The 24,864-nt window shown below is 35.2% G+C and overlaps 1 protein-coding gene and 1 pseudogene across 3 annotated transcripts in view; one reads left to right on the plus strand and one right to left on the minus strand.

The window, feature by feature from the left end:
- TBC1D31 (TBC1 domain family member 31) overlaps positions 1-24,864 on the minus strand; it is a 49,865-nt gene that overhangs the window by 10,576 nt on the left and 14,425 nt on the right. For 2 of the 3 annotated variants that reach the window (XM_039853502.1, XM_039853500.1), the window contains exons 5-17: positions 22,804-22,955; positions 19,643-19,802; positions 17,568-17,768; positions 15,566-15,742; positions 14,108-14,187; positions 13,652-13,798; positions 11,813-11,946; positions 9,891-10,024; positions 9,391-9,570; positions 8,223-8,455; positions 7,809-7,961; positions 6,653-6,788; positions 4,119-4,211 (exon numbers count right to left, since the gene is read on the minus strand). In XM_039853502.1, coding sequence (XP_039709436.1) covers positions 4,119-4,211; positions 6,653-6,788; positions 7,809-7,961; positions 8,223-8,455; positions 9,391-9,570; positions 9,891-10,024; positions 11,813-11,946; positions 13,652-13,798; positions 14,108-14,187; positions 15,566-15,742; positions 17,568-17,768; positions 19,643-19,802; positions 22,804-22,955 — 1,980 coding nt within the window. Of the gene's footprint in view, positions 1-4,118; positions 4,212-6,652; positions 6,789-7,808; positions 7,962-8,222; positions 8,456-9,390; positions 9,571-9,890; positions 10,025-11,812; positions 11,947-13,651; positions 13,799-14,107; positions 14,188-15,565; positions 15,743-17,567; positions 17,769-19,642; positions 19,803-22,803; positions 22,956-24,864 lie in introns of those variants that run through there. The other variant, XM_039853503.1, reaches the window with a different exon arrangement.
- Positions 13,856-13,974, plus strand: LOC120595806 (uncharacterized; annotated as a pseudogene).

Genomic DNA, 24,864 nt, shown 5'->3' on the forward strand with positions numbered 1-24,864 from the left:
TAAAGCTTTATGGAGCAAGCTGGGGAATTAGATATCTACAGGGGTCTCTGAAAAACTCTCATAGATTCCTAGGGCTCTAGAAGGCCACGTGTATGGTCATGCACATGCTAAGGCCATGTGTACGGCTGTGCACATGCTAAGGGCTGTCTGAATGCTTAGACTTGAGAACATCCTGAACTCTCAACTGCGGTGAAATGAGGTTTTGCAAAATCGAGTGTTGAAGGCATGCCCCGACAGCATGCACACGGAACCCTTGGCAAAGACTAGAGGTTGAAGGCATCTAAGGAAATCTCTGTCCAATCACTAAGCTACCTGAATAGAGACTTCAGTGGCTACAAATGACAAAGACTAGAGATTTTACAGAATTAATTCAGAAAAGTCACTAAGCAAAGAAACAACAAGAAACCCTGGGGAAGGAGAAGAATCTGATTTGTTATATTATGTTATTTAAAATGTCTAGTTTTTACCAAAATATTACATGATATATTAAAAACCAAGAAAATATGGCTCAGGAAAACACTTTGAATAGACATTAACCACATGATCTCCAAAGAAGATAGAAAAATGGCCAATGAATATATGACATTATTAGTCATAAGGGAAATGCAGATCAAAACCACTTCACACCCACTAGCACGGCTACAATCAAAATTGTTCACGAGAATGTAGAGAAATTGGGAGTCTATACTCCTGGGTACATATCTAAGAGAAATGAAAACATATGTCTAAACAAAAAGCTGCATATGAACGTTCATAGCAGTACTACTCATGATAGCCAAAAAACGAAAACAACCCAAATATCCACCAACTGATGAATGGATATTGTCCATGCGTACAATGGAATATTTATTATTCAGCCAAAAAATAAAAAAGCACTCACTCCAGCTACGACATGGATGAACCTTGAAAACATCATGCTACATGAAAGAAACTAGTCACAAAAGGCCACGTGTTGTATGATTTCATTTACATGAAATGTCCAGAATAGGCAAATCCGTAGAGACAGAGTAAACCAGTAGTTGGCAGGGGCAAGGGAGTGGGGCGTGCCAGTGGGCATCGTGCTTGGGGAGCAGATAGCAAACAGTATCCATGAAGACTTAAGTTAAAGAGGAAAAATACCAACTGCATGTACCAAAGAATCTCACTCATCCTTACTGATGATACCAGCAGTTATGTCCTATTTATTGCTGAAGTGAGCACCAGCAGCTATTTACTGAGGGATTTTTTCTGCTTTTCTAACCATTACTGGGGCCTAATTATCTTTATAACTAGTTAAAAATAAAAGTGTTTTCAGTTATATGTAGAGCTAATATATGTGTGAAGGAGTTTACTGCCAAAAATTGTAAACCACTTAAACATCCAAGAAGAGAAAAAAGGTTAACTTACGGTTCATCGTTAGTCATTACAAATGACAACCAGGAAGGCATGTAGACATTTAGAAAAAAGGATTTTATTAAGTGAAAAAGAAAAATAGAATATAGAATTTTAGCTACGCCATAAAGAGGTAAAACAAGGTATGTGTAGAGATTAAGGAGGAAAACAACGGAAATCTAAACAGGGTAGAGGGATGAAGCCAGGGTGGTGGCTTGAAGAAGCAGACTGGGGAAAGAAGCCATCAATTCATTTTGTAAAATGACAGCATTTTAGGCCAAGGGGGAAGGAGGGAAACTAATAACTACGCAGTGCCACGCATCAGACGCTGTGCGGTAAAGGGTTACCGCAGTAGCCTGGGTTAACCAAATCCTGCACCTTCCAAAGAAAAGATTAGCCCTTGACTAGCTAAGCCCTTGGAATATCCTGCCTGATAAGCATGTCTCTGTATAGCTGGGGCCTTGGGCCATGCCTGATAGCTTCTGCTTATGCCAACAATGTGATTTATGGCGGGAGCCCTGGGCCACACTATATCACTATGACTTCTGTCTGTAAGAAACGAAGGTCAGCCACACGCACATTCCATGCCCACAGGATCAACCCCCAGTAAAACCCTGGACACCAAGCTCAGGTGAGCTTGCCTGCTTGGCAATACTCTATATGTGTTGTCATACATCTTCGCTGGCAAAATTAAGAACTATTTGTATGACTCCACTGGGAGAGGACAAGCGGTCTCTACTGGACTCCATCCTATGTGCCTTTAACCTTTGCTGAGTTTAATCTGTATCCTTCCACTGTAATAAACCATAACCATGAGTTTAACAGTTTTCTGAGTTCTGTAAGTCCTTTTAGCAAATCATTGAACGTGACAGTAGTCTTGGGGACTCCTGACACAGAAATATACATTATTAACTCATTTAATCCTCATGGCAATCTTTGCAAAGCTGGCACTACGCCACGGAGAAGGATCACATGCGTGAGAGACAGAGACAAAGACAGGGACAGAGAGACAAAAAATACTAGATCGTAGGTCAGTATTTGCTTGTTTGTGCTTAATTTTAATCTTTTGTTAAAAAAAAAAATTGTTTTCAAAGTAGATACATTTGAAACATTGAGCTCATATTTCCAAGAGAGGTAATCCCAATATTGTTTGTTTCCTGGGATATAAGTTGTTTAGAAACAGTTGTTAATCAACCTAATGTAAGATATATTTGGCAGATGAAGTGTTAATCAATCACTAATGTGAATTTGAAAAAGGCGGTAACAGCATAACTGTATCTAACTGACCAGATAAAAGTTCATGACTTTGTAAGTTAGTTTTATTTAACAGGGTAAGTCTTCTCTAACTATGGGTTTGCTTAAATAAATACTTCCTTCGAAAGAGCAAAAATGATATGATACATGGAAAGAAACAGCATCATTTCTGTGGCATTCCTGCCACAAGTGCAAAGTATGAGGAAACAACAGACAAATGTTGAGGGACAGTCTACAAAATATCTGGCTTATATGCTGCAAAAATATTAATATCATAAAATATAAAGACAGGCTCAGGAATGGTTCCAATCTAAAAGGATTGGAACTGAAAAAAAGGATTATCTGAGATTTTCTTTTGCTCTAAAAGATGTTTTCAGGACGACTGGTCATACATGAATAAGGTTCACGCAACAGATATGTTAACTTGGATAACTGTAATGTGGTTATGCAATGAGGATTCTTTGGTTTTAGTAAATATACAACGAAGTATTTAGGGGCAAAGGGGCATCATGCCTGCAACTTAAACAGTTCAGAAAAATGTGTGTGTGTATATGTATATAGATAGAAAGAGAAAGATAATGCAAATTTAGCAAAATGTTAATATTAGAAAATATGGAAAAAAAAATTTGGAAATTCTTAGTATTTTTCTTGCAAATTTTCTGTGAATTCTGAAATCATACTTCCTAGTGCCATCACCTCACCCTCTTCCCCCAAAGACAAGACAGTAAAAAGTAAACTAAAGCTTAATCCAAATGAATTGCATATATCAAAATCAGAGGAGGCTTAGTCAAAGCTTAAATCCCTGGCTCAATTCTAGAAGTTCAGAGTGGAAACTTAAAAAGTATTGTAGGTATGAATGAATGCTATGTGTTTTAAATCTTATTTAATATGAATAACAAACAATCATATGTATGTTACCTGTTAGGTATTTGCAGTTACCACTAATTTCAAACTCAAAATCTTACTTTAGGAGAGTTGAACGAAGTGAAAACTTATGGTTTTGACATTTAATAAATGAGTAACAAAATGCTTTTCCCAATTTTCTAGTGTCTTGGAAACTGAATTACATCCACTAAGTAGATACTTGCTGATTCTAGAAAATTCAAATTTAAAGTACTTTACAACTCTCGCCTGATTTACCTTATAAGGTCCTTGTGAAGTATTGGGATAATTTTGTAGTCACTATGACATAGATATAGGAATACACAGTAAGTTGGTAGAAGGTCCTGAGGCAAAATCTGGGGCTTACATCTGGTGCTTCAGATTAAACTAAGTTTTAAGAGAAACGTGAATTAAAGAATTACAACAAACTGTGTACATTCAGACATTTTGGCTACCTTACAATCCTGGGTGACACTATTTTTTTTTGCTTAAATAAACAAATAAAATGAACATTAAATAACTATGAATAAATACAGTCTAAAAAGAGTTTGTACAAACCCTACTTTTCTTATGTTGAAAATAATCTTATAATGAAAATAGCTGATTTGTACCTTCTCATAAAGTCTTTTTTGTGATTCGAGTTCCAGATGTCTCATTTCTAGGTCTTTAACTGTAGTAGCAATTTCTTGATCTCTCATATATACCTGTGGCCAAACAACAAACTGTGAATACCCCTAAAAAATTTACAAAATAATTTTTGTTTTTAGTAGATTCAGTAATCTTGTAATCTGAACAACCCACTAAACGTGTTTCAAATAACAGGTATGGGGTTTTTAAAACCAGAGTAATTGACAATATATTAACATTCACTGTGGAATAGTATCTGAGTTAAAGTTAAGCTTAATTTTATAAAAAATAAAGCACAATTACCATATGCTCATCTACCCAGACTAGCAGAACAGATGGCAGTTCTTACAATATTACATTCGCCAATATTATGAGTTAGAAACACTTGAGCAATTTAAATTTGTGGTGGATAAAAATACAGAATGTTAATTTTCTTAAATATAACATTTATTTAGTGTTCTTTTTGATTAAACTTCTGTACTTATATAACCTTGGTTTGGCAAGTAGTAACTCCATGTTTAACCTGTATTTGCCCTGCTTAGACTTGGTTAATTTAAAGTTCACCTTTCTGCAAAATCTGATTACTTGTAAGCTTTTCACTGCTACACACTAGAAGGTTTGGATAAAGCACTCTTTAGATAGGAAATCTTAGGAACTGTCTTAAATACTTGGCTGCTGAAAGTCCCCATTTTTTAGGAGTTAAAATAACGTGTTTCGGAAAAACAAAACAACACAAACTATAACCCACCAGACATCTGACCCCGTTCATTTATTTAGTAAACATTTAATAACTGCAATACTACTTGCATTCGTAAGGCAGAGTGTTAGATACTGTAAAGGTAGGACACATCATCAAATACCTTTAACAGGAGAAACAAAGAGTAAAAATGACAATATCGTGGGACGTGTATCCATGGAGCCAAAAAATCAACGAACTGGCAGCCAGTTCAAATTGAGAAGGTTACTGGGAAAGCAGCTAGCTCGAAGGTGGGGGGATACTTGAGTTTATAAAGCAAGAGCAGAAATAATGCTGATAGGTGGAGGAGAGGTCTGGCATGACAAATGCTTTTAGGAATATCAATTACAGAAGCTCTTTGACTTATTCCTTTTCAGGCACACAAACAGCTATGTGCCAGAGCAAACACAGGTCACCTTTACTTGCTGCTAACAGATGTCTGCAGTCACCTGTATGTGTCACTTTGGACTCAAACAGTCTTTCCTGCTGGTGCCTGAACTGTGAGTAGAGAAACTTTTGCAGTTCAGCAGCATCAGGGCTCACTGTCAGAACAGGGGCATGGAAGAACAGGAGGCTGGAAGGGTAGGAAGAGGCCAGATCACACCACTGAAAGGATTTCATAGGATTCTTTGACCAAAAAATTACCTTCCACTCTCTCAAAGGGTTTAAAATAGAGGTTAGAGTAAATTATCAACCTAATTTACTAGATGAGAGAATTTTAAAAATCATTAATTTAAAAAACCAATTTAAAATTAATTGGTTTCAAACAAAAAAGTATTATCTCATGCTATAAAGACACAATAGATTTCTAATACAGATGAATTAAAAATACTTAAAAAATATTTAGGATTTTACCAAAAGTTGTTTTGAAACTCCGTAAATTATTCTATAAAGTCAATGCAATCTTAATAAAAACTCCAATAGGATGGAGGGGAGATGGGAATTCAGAGAAAAAGTGATAAAATTTTCAAAGTCTATTTGAAATGATGAACATTTGAAAATATGGAAGGAAACTCTGAAGAGGCAGACTAATAGTGGCAATTAGGCCTACTAGTTAACAAATATTACAAAGCTGTCACTTGAACAGTGAGTGTGCTTAGGAATAGACAAAGCAATGGCTATTCTTATACACTTAAAACAGCTTAAGTGGGTTCTTTTTTGGAGGACGATCTGGCATACCTTGGGATTTAGTCGACAAAGGTATGTGTGCAAATACCAAAGATTTGTACTGAGAATGTACAACCCAGCACCGTTTTGTATGGCAAAACACGGTAAGCAATGTAGATGTCCAATAGGGAAAGATTAGCTAAATAAACTATGACAATTCATACAATGGGGTACTACACAAATGTATATAACTATTTTTTAAAATAGTTTATGTTTTGGAATGAAATAAGAAAAGAGTAAAGAAGGTCCATTTTTAACTCCATATTATTTTATAATGGAAAATTTTTTATACTGGCCATGTATAAACTGTTACATTAAAGAAGAGTATTTCCCCTACCTCACAATTAACTAAGTGGTTAATTAATACTTCTATTATTAGAGAAACAGTCACCAGGGACACTAGTCAATTTGACTAATTTTCCTGGCATTTCTAAAATATTTAACCATTAATGAAACACAAAAGAAAGTGAGAAAAGCTGAAGGAAAAAGTAAAATTAAAAGGGCTATTATTTAGCATTCATTGTGAACTCCAGGAGTAATATCTAACTTGAAGGTGTTCGTTACATTTAAATGAGAGTAAGTGGAGATAATATACGAGTACTAAGAATAATAAACCTTTCTCTCAATTTCATCATCCAGTCTTCTTAGTTCCATTTCACGTCGATCTTGCTGAAACTTCAGAAAACGCCTTCTTGCAGCATCTTGTAAGTGTATTTCCTTTACTTTCAGCTCCCTTTTCACAGCAGCTAGTCTTAAATACAAAATACATCAAGAGGAACAAATAAAAACACTGCCCGATATAGATTTAAATGGAAAAATGTTTCGCAACAATAAAAGGCCTGCCGATCTATTTTGGTCTACCTTCCCAATTTAATGAGTGCCGTTGTAATAAAACTGTATTTATACTATATAAATAAAGATGCCCAATTACAAAATAAGTTTACATTTATAAAAATGACAAGTGGTCCACATGCAATTGGCTCTCCTTTTCATATTGAAAAGTTCTTAACAGGTCCACTACTCAGACCATCTCGATACAATTGATATCCTTTACCTGAAGGAAGAATGCCAAAAAAAATGCTCCAATATTACCAAAGATTACGTATGCTTATTCTCTTAGAATTTTAGTAAAAGGCTAGTGGGTCAGTTCAGTAATTCACTTTAACCTACATCAGAAATGTTTCAGAAAGTACTACTCAAACATAAGAATCAATAAACACATATAGAAGAAGTGAGTTTACCAACAATTAGGCTCGTCTCAACACTCGTCTCTTAATCTTAATTAATTTACACATTTTACCTTATTAACTTACTTTTGAATAAGCATTTAATACTTCTTCCCCTGTCCTCCAAAGTATAAAATGCATAATGAGATAACCGTTTTATGATTCAATTTTCAGGTCACACAGATATGGTTAAAATACAATTTCAAAGTGATTTATTCAGCACTATATTACAAAGCATTTTGCCCGCTGTAGGATAATGTTTCTAATAATGTCCTCCACAGTGTCTTAGATCTTGTATTACTTCTGAATAATCAGTGCACAGTTACATCATGTTCGGGACAGCTTTAGAATTACATTTTACTATATTCCAATTTTTTGAAAAGTTGTATGTACACAGATTTCTTTTTAATAACTTAAATATTTGCTTACTGGAAATACCGCAGCTGAGTAAATACTACATACAGTTTTGTTCCTATAATGAAAATTCAAAGAAAATAAAAATTCAACTAACTCACAGGTCCAGACTTTTTCAGACTAAAACATACCTCTGTCTTTGCTGTATGACCCTCGCTTCCTCTTGTAAGAGCATTTCTCTCCTCGTTTCTTCAGCTTTCTGAAGCAGTTCTTGTTTTTGAATCCAAGCTTCATCTTCAACTTTTTGCTGGTCTACTTCGGCTTGCATAGACTCAACTGTCTGCCTTAAGTAGATACTATTTATTATTATATGACAATGCAAACAAGAAAATGAGTAATTTAAATCCGAGAATAACCAAAGCACAAAATGTATACCCGATTAATAGAATCGTTTTACTTTTTTATGTAAGAATTATATATCTTTAAAGATATTTTCAGCCTTTGAATTGGTTTTACACAAATACTTAACATGTATTTTTCATAAACAAATTTCTTATTTATATTTATAACGGATTGTTTCTATTGTAGAACTATTCCATGATTACCTCTCTCTCAAGTAATCCAATTCATCATTCCTTATTCTTTCTCGTTCCTGTGTCTGATAGTCCACAATAAACTTTGGATATTGGTTAAATACTGGATATTGTCCTTTTGTCAGTGCTACAAAAACATCGAGCATGCTGTCCGGATGAATATCAGAAGGCGTGGTATCCATGAGATGATAAACTTCTCGAATTACAACACTTATATCCAGGTTATTCCGATGGTGAAAAAAATACTGAAAGAAAACTTTGTGTTTAAATCAAGATTTACCTAACAAAGCAAGTTAAGATAGAATTAAAACAGGAGTTTGAAAATGTGAATTTATCTTCAAGAGGATTTTTTTTTCAAATTCACTGAAGTTTTTCTTAACCCGAATTTTAAAATGATTCAATTTCATATTGTCAAAATGTAAAAAATTTCACAACCTTATTATAAACTTTTGAAATAATACTTTTTACATTTTAACTCGAGATGAAGGCTTCACGTATAATAGGAGAAGAATGGAACAAAATCTTCTACCTGGATTTTTCACCTTCAAAATCTGAAATAAATTCGAAAATAAATTAGCCTTTGAAGATAAATTAGTTTGATTTTAAAAAATATCTGAAATGTGTCCACGTTTTCTTGTTCTATGTGTGTATCTTGTGAACATGAAGAATAAATAAAGTTTAATTTGACAGGAACCACAAAGTAAGTAACAAACAAAAAATACCCAACTTAAGTCATCCTACCAAAAGAATCTCTCCTTTCAAAAGCCGCCCCTAAGGCTTGCCTTCAGTCACTTTCCTGCCAAATCTCAAAATTCTCATAGTTACCATTCTGCATATGGATAAGCACCCTGATTATCACAGACCAGATGGGTCACCGATAAGATCAGGCACGGAATAAACAACTACCAACTGTTAAACATTCTTTATATAGACAAAAAGCACAAAACTCCAATATTATGATTCTTTTCTGAAGCTATGATTTTAAGATTAACAGTCTGCTGTAACTGCCTATTACACTGCCTACCGAGGAAGGCGCAAATGTGGTACCACTTGTTCGCCACTATCTTCCTATGTCCTAGCACCTGTACCTCACGTACGATAGGTACTCACCAAGTAAATGAACCTTTCAATTGAACTAAATGACATTTGAGAACCATTACCTAAGAACAAGGCAGCTTACCTCAAAATCATCTTTAAAGTTACAGTTGAGCAGAGGAGCCCGAGAACATACGTTGTAGGCTACCACGGTCATCAGGAGGAACGAAGGACGGTTGGAAAAGACATTGTCGAATAATTTTAGCCACTCCTCCCTTGTCAGCACTTCTGAGAACACAGTTTCAAGAAGAGGCCACGCATACAGCTGAAATAAATAAGAAAAAAGTTATTAGTTTTCTAGGGAAACATTGTAACAGCCGTCACTAATACTGTCTTGTGTTTGGTTTAGCTATTAAAACCATTATATTAAAAACGTAATTATGAAAAGAACTACCTTAATTTGGACCCTTCTTTATAGACTTTCAGGAAAGCGGTTTAATGAGGAAAAAGAATGAAATATTGTTAAAAACACAATCGCAGTATTTTTTTATTAGAGTCTTTCAAGAAAATCTTGTTTGTTTCTATCAGAACCGATGTTAGCTTCCAAAATAAGTCATGCTATTCTAAAAACCTGATACTTCTTACCTGGGAAGTTATATCATGATCTATGAAGTGTTGTAGCAGTTCCTTGTCGTGAAATGCCAAAACATTTTCTATCATACTAAGAATATTGATAGGAGGATTAGGAAAGTATTCAAACCAGTGTTGACACCAATTGACTACAAAGAAAAAAATGGAAAATTTACCTTTACCTTTCTGTATTATCAAAGGACTTTGCAATTCTTAAATGCATCCACAATTCATGTCCTGCATTGTGCCCATTAATCAAGAAAAAACATGATAACTCTTCAAATGCTAGATAACCCTTTAAAATTCCATCATGTTCATACAGTATCTTAGGTTAATAGGAACTTGCCAATTTCTTCAGAGCAGTCAACAAGAAACAAACAAACAATTAAACAAACCTTCCCGAAGCATTCCTGATTCCGGAAACAGGGCATTTTATTGTTGTTGTTGTTTTCCTTTTAAAACTCTTAGTGTTATGGGGAGGGCAAACTAGTACAACCCTTTTGGAGAATCAATTAGATTATTCATATTTTATGACCTAATAATACCAATTCTGGAAATCGATGCAAAAGAAATCATAATAAATATTTGCATGAGAAGATAGTTATAATATTGTTACTTTTAATAGGTAAAAATTAAAGACAACCTAAATGCCCAACAGATTACACTACTGCATGCACATTATGGAATATTACAGTCAATAAAATGTTTACAAAGTTTATAAAAATAAAGGAAATGTATATAGCATATTAAATAATAGTATGATTACAAAAATAAAAAACAGCTTAAAAGTGTGAAAAAATTAGGGAAAAACTCAGAAGTCTGGCAGTTGGTGACTAACTTATAGTATACATATAAGATGAAATATTACATTATGCAGGCAATAAATTATCTTTTTCAAGAATATTTAACGATTTAGGGGAAATGCTCTTATACGAAATTCACTAATATATTATCAAAGATTTTCTCTGGGGAAAAGAAATACCGGTAAATTTTCTTTTTGGGGGGTATATTCTCCTATATTTTCTCCAATCATCAGTAAAAATTTACCAAAGCAAATACTGTGTAATAAAATAAACAAAAAAATGTAAAGAGAGATAAAATATTCACAATACGTATGCTTGGATCTTTTTATTTCCATTTTTCAGAATTTTATTGTTACAGTTAAGTGCTTGTCTCCTTCCTCCTTTATACAAGAAAAACACTTCAAGTAATTTAAAAATACGTATAAAATCGGTTATTTTTGTTAAACCAATCTATAATTTGAATCCAGTTTATTAACTGTTTAACTGACCTGATTTTACTAACATGAAAAAAATGACTCACTTTTCAGCATAAAGGATGATGCTGACAATAAACACAATGGCTGGGGAATACCAGTTGGAGTCTGCCTGGGTCAAATCCTTGTTCTGCGATTAAGCTCACCTTGGAAATGTAAGCTCTCTGTAACTCAGTTTCCTCATCTATAAAAAGGGGTTAATGATAACATCTACCTCCTAGGATTGTCGTAAGGGTTAAATGAATTAATAAAGGCAAAACACTAAGAATGGTACTTGGCACACAGAAAGTTCTCAATAAATGTTAGCTGTGGGTATGAGAATGAGGACAGCAGCCAGCACTCGCCACGATAGGTAGGCGCTGTATGCTAAATGCTTTAAATACTCACTACGATCCTACGAATAATAACTGACTTTCAGTAAGTAAAGCATCTGCTTCCTTCTTACTATCAAAATCCAGCCTGTAACAGTATCTTCTAAAATGCAACTCTCCAAATTTTCTTGTAAATAAAAAGGTTTACGTGTAAATGTTCAAACTCTGTTTTATGCTCTATATCTGATTGTTTCGTACTAGAATTGTTAAATGTCGCAAGGCTACAAAGACAGTAGGAAAATATATAAGAATGAACTCTTGGTTACATCACTTAATGCTTATTTACTTACTTATGAGAGTAGCGACGACTTCAAAACAGATGAGTTGGTTGTTCTGGAATAATTTTACAAATGGAAAGGCTAAGAGCGGAAGATATGGTGTGTCACTAAAGATGGCAGACCAGTGAGCTAATGCAGATAGGGTTCTGCAAATAAAATAAGGAAATAAAGACGGGAAAACAGTTTATTATTAAAACTTATTTGAATAAACGATACATTCACATGAAAAAAAATTCAACATAGAAGGTATATTTGATGAAAATTCTACCTTCTAGACCTATTGTCTAGCTCACATCCCCAGAACCACTGTTGAAAGTGTAAATCCTTTTTAAAAAATGACAAATGGTGGTAATATTATAAACATCATTCTGTACCTTGCATTTTTCACTTAATGGTATCTTGGAAAGAGTTTACATCAGTATATGTAGAGTGTCTTTACGATATTTTACAGATGCAAGATACCTTTGTATAGATACAACTTTAATTTCTTTAACTTGGCCTACAGGGCATTTAAGTTGGTTCCAATCTTTAATAAACAATACTACACTTAATGTCACACCCCATGTCCATCATTCCTCGTATGGGAATACAGAGTTGGATAATTCCTAGAGGTGGAATTACCAAGTCACATGACATGTGCATTCATAACGTCTATAGCCAGTGCCAAATTATTCTCTACAAAAAGTGTCCACTTTCACTCTCATTAGCGGTGTACGGTGATGCCTATATTCTTACTCTCAGCAACATATTTTATTATCGACCTTCTTTTTGAACTGTTAATCTAGCTAAGAGATGGTAGTTCAATATAGTTTGTTAAATATATATTTTTTCAAGGTAGTTTGAATTGGCATTTCTTTTATTACGAGGGAGGTTAAGTATCTTTTCATGTTTAAGAGCCATTTCTACCACTACGACCTATATGTTCAATCTTTTTTCAATTTTTTATTGGTTGGACCTTTTCACACTTATATTATGCCAGCAGTTCACATATTAAAAATATCAGTCTTTTATTTGTCATGGTTTGCATATATTTTCTTAGTTTTACATATGTAAAACTTTGGAAATTTTCCTATATGTATAGATTTTTTTCTATTTAAATATTTATTTATCGAGATTTTTATTCATATTGGTCTCTTCTGGTTTTGTCATGCTTAGAAGAAATATGTCATGCATTACTCTGGAATTATAATTCTCCTACATTTATTTCTAATATTTTTAAGGTTTCCTTTTTTGTTTTTAAACTTTTTGTTTTGAAATAATTTTAAGCTTACAAAAGTAGAGAATTCTCAACAATAGTAGAGAGTTCCTCTATACCTTTCACTCAAATTGCTCTCATGTTAACATCTTGGATAAATGTAGTACAATTATCAACACTAAGAAATTAACATCAGTACAAGGCTATGAACTAAATTACAGACTTCATTCAGATTTTACCATTTTTTTCAATAATGTCATTTTTATGCGTGTCATTTTTTTTCATTTCACCAATCCAGGATGCAACACAGCATTTATCTGTTATACCATCACAGTTTCTTCCACGAGAGTTCCTCAGTCTCTTATCTTTTATGACATTGACATTTTTGAGGAATACCACATAGTTATTTTATAGATTGTCCCTCAGTCTGGGTTTGTCTGATGTTTTCGCATGATTAGACTGAGGTAATAAATCTTTGGCAAGAATACCACAAGAGAGATATGCGACATACTGATGTTTTATCACTGATTTTAAATTTGAGCTCTTGGTTAAGGTACTATCTGCTGAGTTTCTCCACTATAAAATTACTATTTTCTCATTTGTTTATGATAAATATTTTGGGGGAGATACACATTGCTGCAAAATACCGAACATACCTCTGTAACACTCTGAGTAGTTTCCTACTTTTGATGGGGTATTTCTTCTGAAGGTTGAGAAATGCCACATGAATACCCTTATCTATTAGGTTACTAAATGCAGTATGATTTTCAGGCAGTTGTAGCAGAGAGCGCCAGATGAACATTCTGAAATGAAAATATAATTTTAACCAAGAAAAATGTGGGAAGTAAAACTGATTTAAAGTCTATGGCCATGCCACCCTGAAAAGGCCTGATTCTGTCTGATCTCGGAAGCTAAGTAGTGTCGGGCCTGGTTAGTACTTGGATGAGAGACCACCTAGGAAGACCAGGTGCTGTAGGCGTAAAAAATGAAAAAATAAAAAATAAAGGATTGTAAGCTGACAAGGTCCTTGCAATCTGTGAGGTCAACCAAGGGTTGCCTCGCCTAAAAACAAACAAACAAACTGATTTAACATGAACAAATTTAAATTATACCTGTATTTTGTTGGATATTCACCATAACCTTTTAATAAGATTTGTAAACGCTTTTTGTTTAAGCCATCTGACAATTCATTCTGTAAAGAAAAAAATACCAGTAAGTGACATAATCATAAAACTGAAAAGGTGCAGCGGCTTTCCAACTGCAGAGCACAACACAATAAGAAATATTTTTACATCTTTGGTGTGTCCCCCCCCGACCCCTCAGATTTATTCAAATGTAATTCTGCTATTAGTCTCTTATGGGGTTTTAAAAATGAATACACGGATACTCATATCCTGCTTAAATCAAATTGACATCCAAGCATGTAGTTCTTGTAGCTTGCTTTTTATGTTTAACATACTATAATTATTTCTCTTTTCTCTTAAGTGTTCCTATATTTCTAGTATATAGTTCTACCATATGTATATGATTAGTTACCTACAATTGGACATTTTGGTTGTTTCTAAGTTTTTCTTGAGTGAATCTCTCTTTCTCTCACGCACACACATGATAACAGATCATCTCGAACAATGCAAAAAGGCCAATTGGTACAACACTCTTTTTGAAGAATAATGTGGCTACTACTATCAAAATTTTTATGCACACACTCTTCACTTAAAAATTCTACTTCTATAGATACACTTGTGCAGATGTCCAAAGGTAATTGCACAAGGAAATCCACCGCATCATACTTAACGACATAACCTAAATGCTGGTCAGCACAGTACTAGTTAGATAAATGAAGGTATACGCAGAAATGCAATACTACGCAAATAAATACTTTTCAGATGTTGTAGCACTATATGTGCTAATATAAACAGATATTCAATCTCTTATGTGATAAAAGCAAAATATAGAACAGTGCTAAAATATGGTTACTTTGATGTAGATATACACATTTATATAAGCACAGAAAACTTCTAAAAGGATATCAACAACAGCTAACAACGGTTACCTCTGGGGAGTGAGAGAAAGGGTAGGTCAGGGAACAGGAAGGAAGAAACGTATGCTTTTATTTTTCCCCTTTATAACCTCCTACACCGGCACTGTCTAACAGATAACGTAAGCCACAAATGACGGCTTCTAATGATAATCGACATAAAATTATTAATTAATAAGATAGTTTACATTGTGTCATACTAAGTTTTCAATATCTGATGTGCATTTCACAGATGCAGTACATCTCAGTGCAGACTAGCCACATCTCAAGTACTCATCAGCCACGTGGGGCTAGTGGCTAGCATATTGGATAGTGCAATTCTATCCTGTTTTGACTTTCAAAAAACCATAAACATGTATTAATTTTGTATTATAAAGTTTAAAAGGGATATTATAATTTCAGTTACAACTTTCTTCTCTTCCTATAACTTTCCTCTAATTCCTAAGAGAGGGAAGAGTGATGATGGCCTAGAAAGCATGATACTTATTTACAGCAGTCACGACAAACAAGTTTAATTATAACATATTTTTACCTCTTTATTGTCAACCTTGCCAGTCAGGTCTTGTTTTAATATTCTAGTTTGTATTTGGTTTTCCCTGGATTTTGCTGGCCGCTGTACTCTTCCTGATGTTACTTTCATCTTAAGATCACCAGAAGTCAGTTTACTCTTAGGCAAATCTTCAATCACTTTCACTAAAGGAGGAGGTGGCTGAATGAAAAAAAAAAAAAAAAAAAAATCCAGTGGTTATCTTTGGAAAATAGACCTGTTAACATATGATTTCCAAAATTGGTTTTGGTCAACATTTATCAATATTTTGGATTAGACAACAGATTACCTTCTGGGTGTTCCCTGTAAACTATACTCCTGTTTGAATGTTAAACTTCTGTTTCTAAAGTTTAATTTTAAGATGTTTGAATGTTCAGTTTATGTATTTGAACAACAATAAACCAACCTTTTTTATAAAAAAAAAAATGTGTCTTAATATATTAATCTTCAGGCTAAAAAGTAAATAAAATATCCAGTGTTTCCAGTTGACTAACAAATCAAAGCAAATTTCTCCCAAATTCCTTTGAAGAAGACAATAAAGATATATGATTAACAACAACAAATAGAATTTAATTATTTTACGAAGGTTGGCCTTAAATCAGAGAATACCAATCCATTTTTGCACTTGCATGATATACTAGTATGATGATACCCTGCAGCAGACAAAGCACAGTTAGACATACGGCCCTCTAAATGCTGAAAGAAGCACCGTAATATTCTTTGGGCTCAAGTAAAATCATGCTGAGGGAAACCACCAGATGACTGTCCTCTAGAAGCCTGGAACTCTTGCCTCTCCGTCCTCAGTTACATGTTTCAATCTGCACAGAGGTGGCTGCTAGTCCTTTACTGCCTCAAAGGCCTAAGAGACAGTTCGGAGAGCATGGCTAAGATTCCAAAACCTCATTTTTATGGGGCTGATCAAACAGAGAAATATACTCCAATGACTCCAACCTACTTAAGGTAAAATAATCCACTGAAACATTTTCTCCATGAACAATACTCCCTTTGAAATGAAAGGCTCTTCCTTGTTCAAAGGAAATGAGCAGATAAGGTATCTCAGGCTTTCTAAGTTCTAAATACGACTCAAGTACAATGACTTCCACAAGGTATTTAAATGTTTGAGACCATTATTGCTGAATGTTCCCTTAAGGAGTAATTAGCCCAGACCCAAATCAAAGACAAAGTGAATGTGTGCTTAAAAAAAATTTTTTTGAAATCAAAGTGCCGATTCCTTTCATATGAGGACAAGGAACAAGGAATACCCCATATGTCCGAATGACACATTCGATGTTTCCATGCTTTAATGTCATAAAAAGAGTGGACCAGATCAGAGAGGACTTTGAGAGCCAGGTGGAAGAGTCTGGACTTAATGCAATGGGCCAAAGGAAGGAATCCACTAAAGTAGCATGATGTTAGGACCGATAATGAAAATATTATTTTAGAAAAATGCTACATAAAAGATGGATGGATGGGCCAGGCAGGCGCTGAGGGCTCTGAGTTTTGTACACCTGTTTAAATTACTGTTATTCAAGAGCGGTTAACGAGAACTAAGACGAGGATGGCTAATATGAATGGAGAACAGGCAGCACATACACAGATTTTTCAGACTTAAGAAATGACATGACTTCACACTGACCAGCTTTAGGAAACAAAGGAGCAGGAGCGGTCAGTGTTCCAAGGTTTCCAGCCCATGAGACAGAAAAGGAAAGGCTGGAACTGAAGGCCTCTTCTGGGAAGGTTAGGAGGGGCGCTTTGCATGGGATAGGGACACCAAATAGATGCCCTTTAGGAAGACAGAAATTTAAGAAAGGAGGATCAATGAGAAAAATCAAGTCTGGAGATGTGGCTTTGGGAGTAAGATCAAAAAAAATATATCCAGAAAAATGGATAAAGTCCAAGGAAGTTAGAAGATCTTACCATAAAGATTTTATTTTTAATGATACATTTAAATTTTAAAAAGTTTGACATTATTTACTTGAGAGCATACCTTATTTATTTCTTGCGTTAAAGCCTGAACTGAATATATGTTCAGACTTCCATTTTCCATAATAGATGCAATGTACCGTCCATGTGGGCTAATTACCGATGAGCTAATTCCTTCATCAAGGCTCCCGATTTCAAAGAGAAGTTTACAAGTCTGTATATTGATAAATCTCATTATACCATCTTGACTTAGCACTCCAAGAACCTAAGAATAGAGAAAAAAATGAGTTCCTAAAAACACATTTAAAAATCAAATGTCTCGAACTACACACACAAGTGTGTATGCATCTATATGTGTGTATTTATATATGTGTTTTTTTTGAGGGGAGGACAGTCGGGGAGATTATATACACGAAGAGCTGTTATATACTTTGAAATCCCTAATTATGGCCCATGGAGGTGTGCCCTGCTCAGGTCTGGATAAACCTGGCTTTAACCAGAACAAGCAAGGAGCCCATCCTGGGGTACTATGGAAAGTCACCGAAGACTCCCCCTTTCCCACAGGCAGGCCACACCTCCAGCAATCCCTACAAAGGGAACAGAGATGATCAGACAATTCTTAACTTTGACCTCCACAGCGGCTGTCAGAAGCAGGGTGGGTGGAGGGTCTGTATCCCTTCTGCATTCCCACGGGATGATCAGAATTAATATCCATCCCGCTGCCCCAACACACCCGTGTCTCAGTGAGGCTCCCCACTGTCCATCCGCTTTTGGTGTTGTAACTAACATTTGCGGAGTGGAACAGGTCTGTGAGGTGAAGGATAGTGAAAAGATAAGAGGAAAGCTAGTCTTTTAAGGCGAAAAAATAAATTTTAACTCATAATTTGCAAAAATTAAAAACATGTACTAAAAACGATTAAGCAAGTAAACCCCTCTGCTGCCTTATCTATGCATAGATTTTTTTTCCAGAGCCAGTGGCTGCTAAGCGGTGCCACCGTGTGATTGCTTGAAAAGCTAATGTCCGTTGTATGAAAGACTGCAGTCTGGAGGTAGTTGGAAGCAGTTGGAATGTGACAATCGAAAAAGCACATTCTTCCACTGATCAGGTTGTAGGAAACCCCCTCATCTACAGCTGACGCGACCCTCTCTGCAGGGCAATTTTGCAAGGTCTGTCAAAATTACAGATGCAGACAACACTGATAACCGCTGTTTCAATTCTGGGGTTTTATCCTACAGACAGGATGTGCACGGAGTTATTCAGTGCAGCATTATTTGTAATAGAAAAGGATAAAAACAGGTTAAGTGTCCAAGAATGAAGTTCTATAGTGACATCGAACTACCTTCAAGGCAAATTAAGTGAAAGAAGCAAGGCGCAAAGCTGTCTAGAAAGGTGGGAAAAACATAACAACAGTGGTTTGGAGAGCGAATAGCTGGGAAAATGGGGGAGAAGTAAGAGATTTTACTGTGTGCCTTTTATACTTTTTATTTTCAACCATGAGAATATGTTACCTACTGATAAAATACACACATATAGATATCATTCGTGAAAGTAAAAGATCCCATAGTCCATTTAAAATACAAAAGTTGGGGTCTGACTATATTCAACTATTAAAAATAAAAAGGTGTGTGGGGCGAGGGAGCGGGGAAGCACTTTGAAAGCTAAGGTGAGATACAAAGAAAGCGTGTGTCACAGGATTAGGGGAACAGACCAGTTAGAGCAGACAAGACATAGTACAACAAAGTGAGAAAATTTTAGTTCTTGTCCACCTTTAATAATTACAATTAAAGGGGTGTTGAGAAGTCATATGATGTTTCTGTGCTTTAGTATCGTAATTCGTAGAATGCGCAAAGAATTTTTTAAGGATCAAAGAAAAAATAATATGCTCGAGCATCCTGTCAACCATGGAGTATGGCGCAAATTTAAAGTATACTGATTTTAGAAAAAGGGCACTTTGTCAGTAACATACAGTACCTAAAATTTAAAATCTTTTTCAATTTTAGCCTCTTCACAACAATGATATACGAACAATTTCAAATCCCCTTAACAATCAGGGTACCAGTTAAACGAGAGAGCTATTATAGTACAGAAACTGACGTGACTCATCAACGAGTAGAATGTTCTGCATTTACGGCACTAACCTGATTAGAACCAGCATCGAAACTATCGGGCAGAAATTCTAGATGGCGCACAGCTCGAACCTGAGTAGGCATCTGGATAATTCTGAAGAGCTGCTTGGCTTCCAAGCACCACAGATGAAGGTGATTTGATTTGCCCCCGGCGGCCAGGATTCGGCCATCTCTACGTAACAGAAAGGTGAGAAGTTAAGACCAGACGAATTGTTTATAGCAGCACTGTCCAATAGAATCCGGTATGAAGATGGAAATGTCCCGTATCTACGCTGTCCAATACGGTCACTACCGGCTACATGTGACTGAGCACTTAAGTAGGGCTAGTGCTTCCGAGGAAATTAGTTCTTAATTTCATTTCATTTTTTATTAATGGTCCCATGCACCCAGTAACAACCACATAGGAAAGCTCAGGTTTACAGGATATATATTTTTTACCTATTGTGCTAAGAAACAAGCTTAACAGATATTTGTTTGATGACTTGCTTGGGGGCTTCTGAGTACATTTAGATTTTATAGTGTAATCTCAAATTCACCACTATCCAACTTCCTATATTTCACACATGATTATACTGAATTGGTACAGCACTGCTATATGAAAAACTAAAAAGCGCCAACTTTTTTCCTGCTCAAAGAAAGCTACTTTATGTTTGTAACGTACAAAAAGAATAAGCTGTATTGACTTGCAAGGTTACTGTTCATTCCTTCACCAGACTTGTACAGTGTCCACTATAAGCCAGGTTTCATTCTAGGTTCCAAGGACACAGTGATGAACAAGACATATAAGATCCCTGCGCTTATGGGATTTTCAGTCTAAGGAAGGCAAACAAATGAACTTGATCTCAGCTGACAAATTCTATAAAGAGCTATAAAATGAGGTGGTGCAGAGCTGGGAAAGGAGGAAGGTCTGCTACCCGAATCAAGAGAACAGGCCAGGCATGCGACGCAGAGCAAGAATTCCAAGCTGGTCAGTATTCCAGACTGGGCGGGACAAAAGCGCCGAGAAAGGAATAGGGTAGGTAAATTCTAAGGAGTGAGAAGCCACATTCAAGAGTGGCAGGAACAGTGTGAGGAGGAGGAGGAAATGAGAAGAGCAGAGAGAGAGGCCTGGGCCAGATGACAAAAGGCCTCGGGGGAATGGTGGGGACTCTGGATGACATTCTAAGGGCAGGGGAAAGCCTGAATGATTTAAAGAGATCGCTCTACCTGCTCTGTAGAGACTGACTTCAGGAAATGAGACTGAAAACAGGGAGACCAAATGAAGGGGCTATTAGAGTAGTCTGAAAGAGACCGGGGTAATAGCTGTGGCAATGGGCAAAAAGGTAGACCGATTCAAGATGTACTTTGGTAGAGCTGATGGGATTTACTGATGACAGAAGAAAAGGGTGAGAGAGGAAATAACACCTATTTCGTAGCTCTTTTCACTGAAAAGACCTGGAAAAAAATGACCAACCCAATGAGTACTCGTCATCCACATTAGGTCTCGAAATATCATTTCCCACTAAAATGAACCCAGGCTCCTAAGAGAAATGACCAATTCAAAGTTTGTGACAGAAAATGTACAAGGTAAGCCAGGAACATCTTGTCAGACCGCAAAGAATGAAAGCAGAAGCTCTAACAGACAACTGGGAGTTATGTCAAAAGGGTTCAAAGCCAACTTGAAGAGGATGCCGCTGGTCAATGATGAGAGAAGTGATGAGAGCATCACTAAGAATAATTTTAAAAATTTTTGATAAATTTGACATGTTATAATTTGTAAATTTAAGGTTTATAAAGTGTTACCTTGATACATTTAGAGGTTGTAATATGATTGGCACTGAAGCAATACTGATCACATTTTATCATTACAGTACAGTAGTATTGACTATATTACACTGTGCATTAGATCTCTATAGCTTATTTGCTACTTGTTACAAGTATGTACTCTTAAACACCATCGGTCAAACCCTCCACCCCCCATTCCCTGATAACCACCATTTTACTCTCTGCCTTTTAATAGGTTTGACTTTATAGGTCCTTGTCTTTGAGAATAACTTTTAATGAATTAAATCATGCCGACTATATTTAAACCCATGAGTTTACAAAGATTAAAGACAAAAAGCTTCATCGGCCATTTTGGGTAGATGCCATTAAACTAATTCATTATTTTGAAAAAAATTTTCTTAAAAAGAGGGGGAAATCAAGCATTTATTCTGCTTTTCCTTTACAAACTATAAAGTAACCAAAGAGATGATGAGAGCAAATTTCTTTCCATAGAAGGTTTCTCGTTAATAAGGGAAGAAGGAATGACAGAATTAGAATAGCACCTCTAATGAATACTGTAGCACCTCTGATGAATACTAGATCTAGGTTACAATCGTCAGTGATGACTAACATCACAAGAGAAAGAATTCCATGTTCCTCCTGACAAAAGTACACAAACTACAAAATGTCTTGTTGCCCCCAAATCAAAACTGACACACCTCCACTTTATAGAAAATGTAGGTGCAACCACTTTACAGAAAATATAGATGAGACTGGACCATGTTAAATAACACCACAGGGATGCAAAGAGTAAAACCCAGAATATAGAAAATTCTACAGGACAAACAACCAGCTCTTTAACAAATAAACTGTAAGAAAAAAATAAAGAGAGGGAAATATTAACCAAGACAATGTGTGAATCTTGTTTTTTTCCTGATTTGAGCAAACCAACCATGAAGAACAATTATTAGACAAAGAAATTATTAAATCAGGAAAATCTGAATAATGACTAGACGTATGGCAATATTAAGAAATGATTATTTTCTAAAAGTGTGATAATAGTTCTATGGTTATATTTCAAAAAGGGTCTTTTAGACACACATTGAAATATTTATGGATAAAATGATATGCTTGGCTTTGCTTTAAGACAATGCAGTAGAGAAGTAGTAAGTGGAGTTATAAATAAGAGTGTCTATTAATTGATGATGATTATAGCTAACGAGAGTACTATAATTAGGACTTCATATCCTTTTATATTTTTATGTATATTTGAAAATTCACACAATAAAGTAAAAAAAGTTCTATAGATCTATGTAAGTTTGAAGGAAATGTTTTCCTCATATGACAATAAGATACTGAATGAAAATTTGTAAAATTTTACTGGAAGTTAAATTTCTTAAAAATTCTCAGTGTATTAAAATGCACATTACCTGGTCACAGCAAACACTTTGTATGACATACTAGAGCTTTCGGGTGGGGCCGGCAATTGATATTTGCAAAAAAGAGTGTCGCATTCCCAGGCGAATATGGAATTGTCTTTAAAGCAGCTGAGGATGGTATTGTTCAAAGGCAGAAAGAAAACCTAAAAGGCGGGAGAAAAAAGCGATTGTTCACAAAGGCCCATACAGCCCTCGCTCAATTTAAAATGATCCAAGTAGCCCATTTTCCTTTTTAAAAATTACTTTTTCTTAAACTAGAGAAAAACGCATTTACAGTATTTGACAGGGGATGATAATAGTGATATTTCACATACCAGTTTAAACTAAAAAGGAAAAGTGAACTTTAAATAAAAAATAGGTTAATAATAATGACTGGGCAATTCATAAAATACTGAGGAACAGTTTAAAAATATTTACCCTTATAAAAGATTTCAATGAAAATAATGAGATACCATTTTATGTGTACCAAATTTACTGAAAATCATACACACATATGTATATACACAAACTATACATATATTAGTATATGTATTATAACTATATGCTAATATAAAACTATATTAAATACAAACTACTAATAAATGTTAAACATGAAAAGTTGGTACAAGTGTAGGAAAAAGGCACTGTGACATACTGCTGTTGCCAGTAAAAACTGGTCAGAAATATTGTACAATGTATCTCAACAGCCTTAAAGATGTATATCTCTTTTGAACGTCAATTTGCTTCTCAGAGTTAATCCTTCGGGGGGAAAAAAAAAATCAGCGAAGTACTTTAAGATAAATGTATATAAATGTTTGTTGAGCATTATTTATAAAAAAGTAAGAAGTTCAAAACAAATACATATTTTATTAGAGATTTAATTTATTTAATGGACAAGGGAGACAAATTGATAGCCAAACTGCAAATATCATTCAGTTAGTCTCCTCATTTCTCTTTTCCTATTACATAAGCACTAAACAATGCTTGCTTCTGATAATATTAAATATTAACTTAATATTAAATTTTGTTAAAACCGACTAACATCATCTCCTAAGAGGTCCAATGGCCTCGAATGTAATTTTGCATTCCATCTGTGTAAAACAGAAAGGGAAGGAAGAAAGGAAGAAAGGAAGGATTAGGAGAAAAGAAAATGGAAGAAATCAATACCCTAAGGACAAACTATCTCTGTCCATCTTCTCAAAATAAATCCGTTCAAACAGCTTGAGACAGTTCACACGGCTGTTGACTCTTGGTTACATCTTTAGCTATTTATTCTTTGAGTCTCATCCAGAACAGCCCTAATTTGATTTGTGGCCTGTCTCCTCCAGGGAAAGGCAAGGCAAAGTCTCAGACATGTGAGCAAAAAAAAAAACCAAAACAACTTATTGTAACACTTTATATTTGAACATATTTGTCATTGTTTCTACTGGTGTGTCTTTACAAGCTTTATTATTTTTTAAAATACATGACTGTTTCTGAGTTGGAAAGAGAGCAGCGGGGACTCACTCGGAGGCGGGGCACCTTCAAGAATCTGTGGCCTCTCATTCTGATCCCTAAGTTGTCACACACCTTCACAATCTTACTAGCTTAAGAAGGAAGCCTGTTTTTTCTTGGAATGCTACATTCTTTAGGGGCAAAGCGTTCAGCATCTTTAACCCAGTTAGGAGTGTCTGATGAGCATTTAGAATCTGAATGCAACTGTCATCACAGAAACGAGAGGGAGCAGGCCAGAATGACGCCAGGGGAAAAGCAGGATCGACTCTGATCTAGCATGGCCTCTCCCAGTGTTACAAAAGTAACAGGTTCATAAGGCACCTATACAAAACACTTCCACAACCTTGCATCTAATTTGTGTTACTGGCCCGGCCTATTATATACATACAGTTAAGAAATGATTCTAATAGTTAATGATATTACTATATAAATTTCAGGGGACTGTAAGCCACAATTTTCCTAGCAATAGTTGCAAGCTGTTTTCAAAAACTCTGTTTTTCTCATATACATATAAAGCCTCTTTGTACAATAATAGCGCTAAAAAAAATCCCCATAATACACACACACATAATACACTAT

Source organism: Pteropus medius, unplaced genomic scaffold, assembly GCF_902729225.1.
Source record: "Pteropus medius unplaced genomic scaffold, Ma_sr-lr_union100, whole genome shotgun sequence".
NCBI classification, from domain to species: Eukaryota; Metazoa; Chordata; class Mammalia; order Chiroptera; family Pteropodidae; genus Pteropus; species Pteropus medius.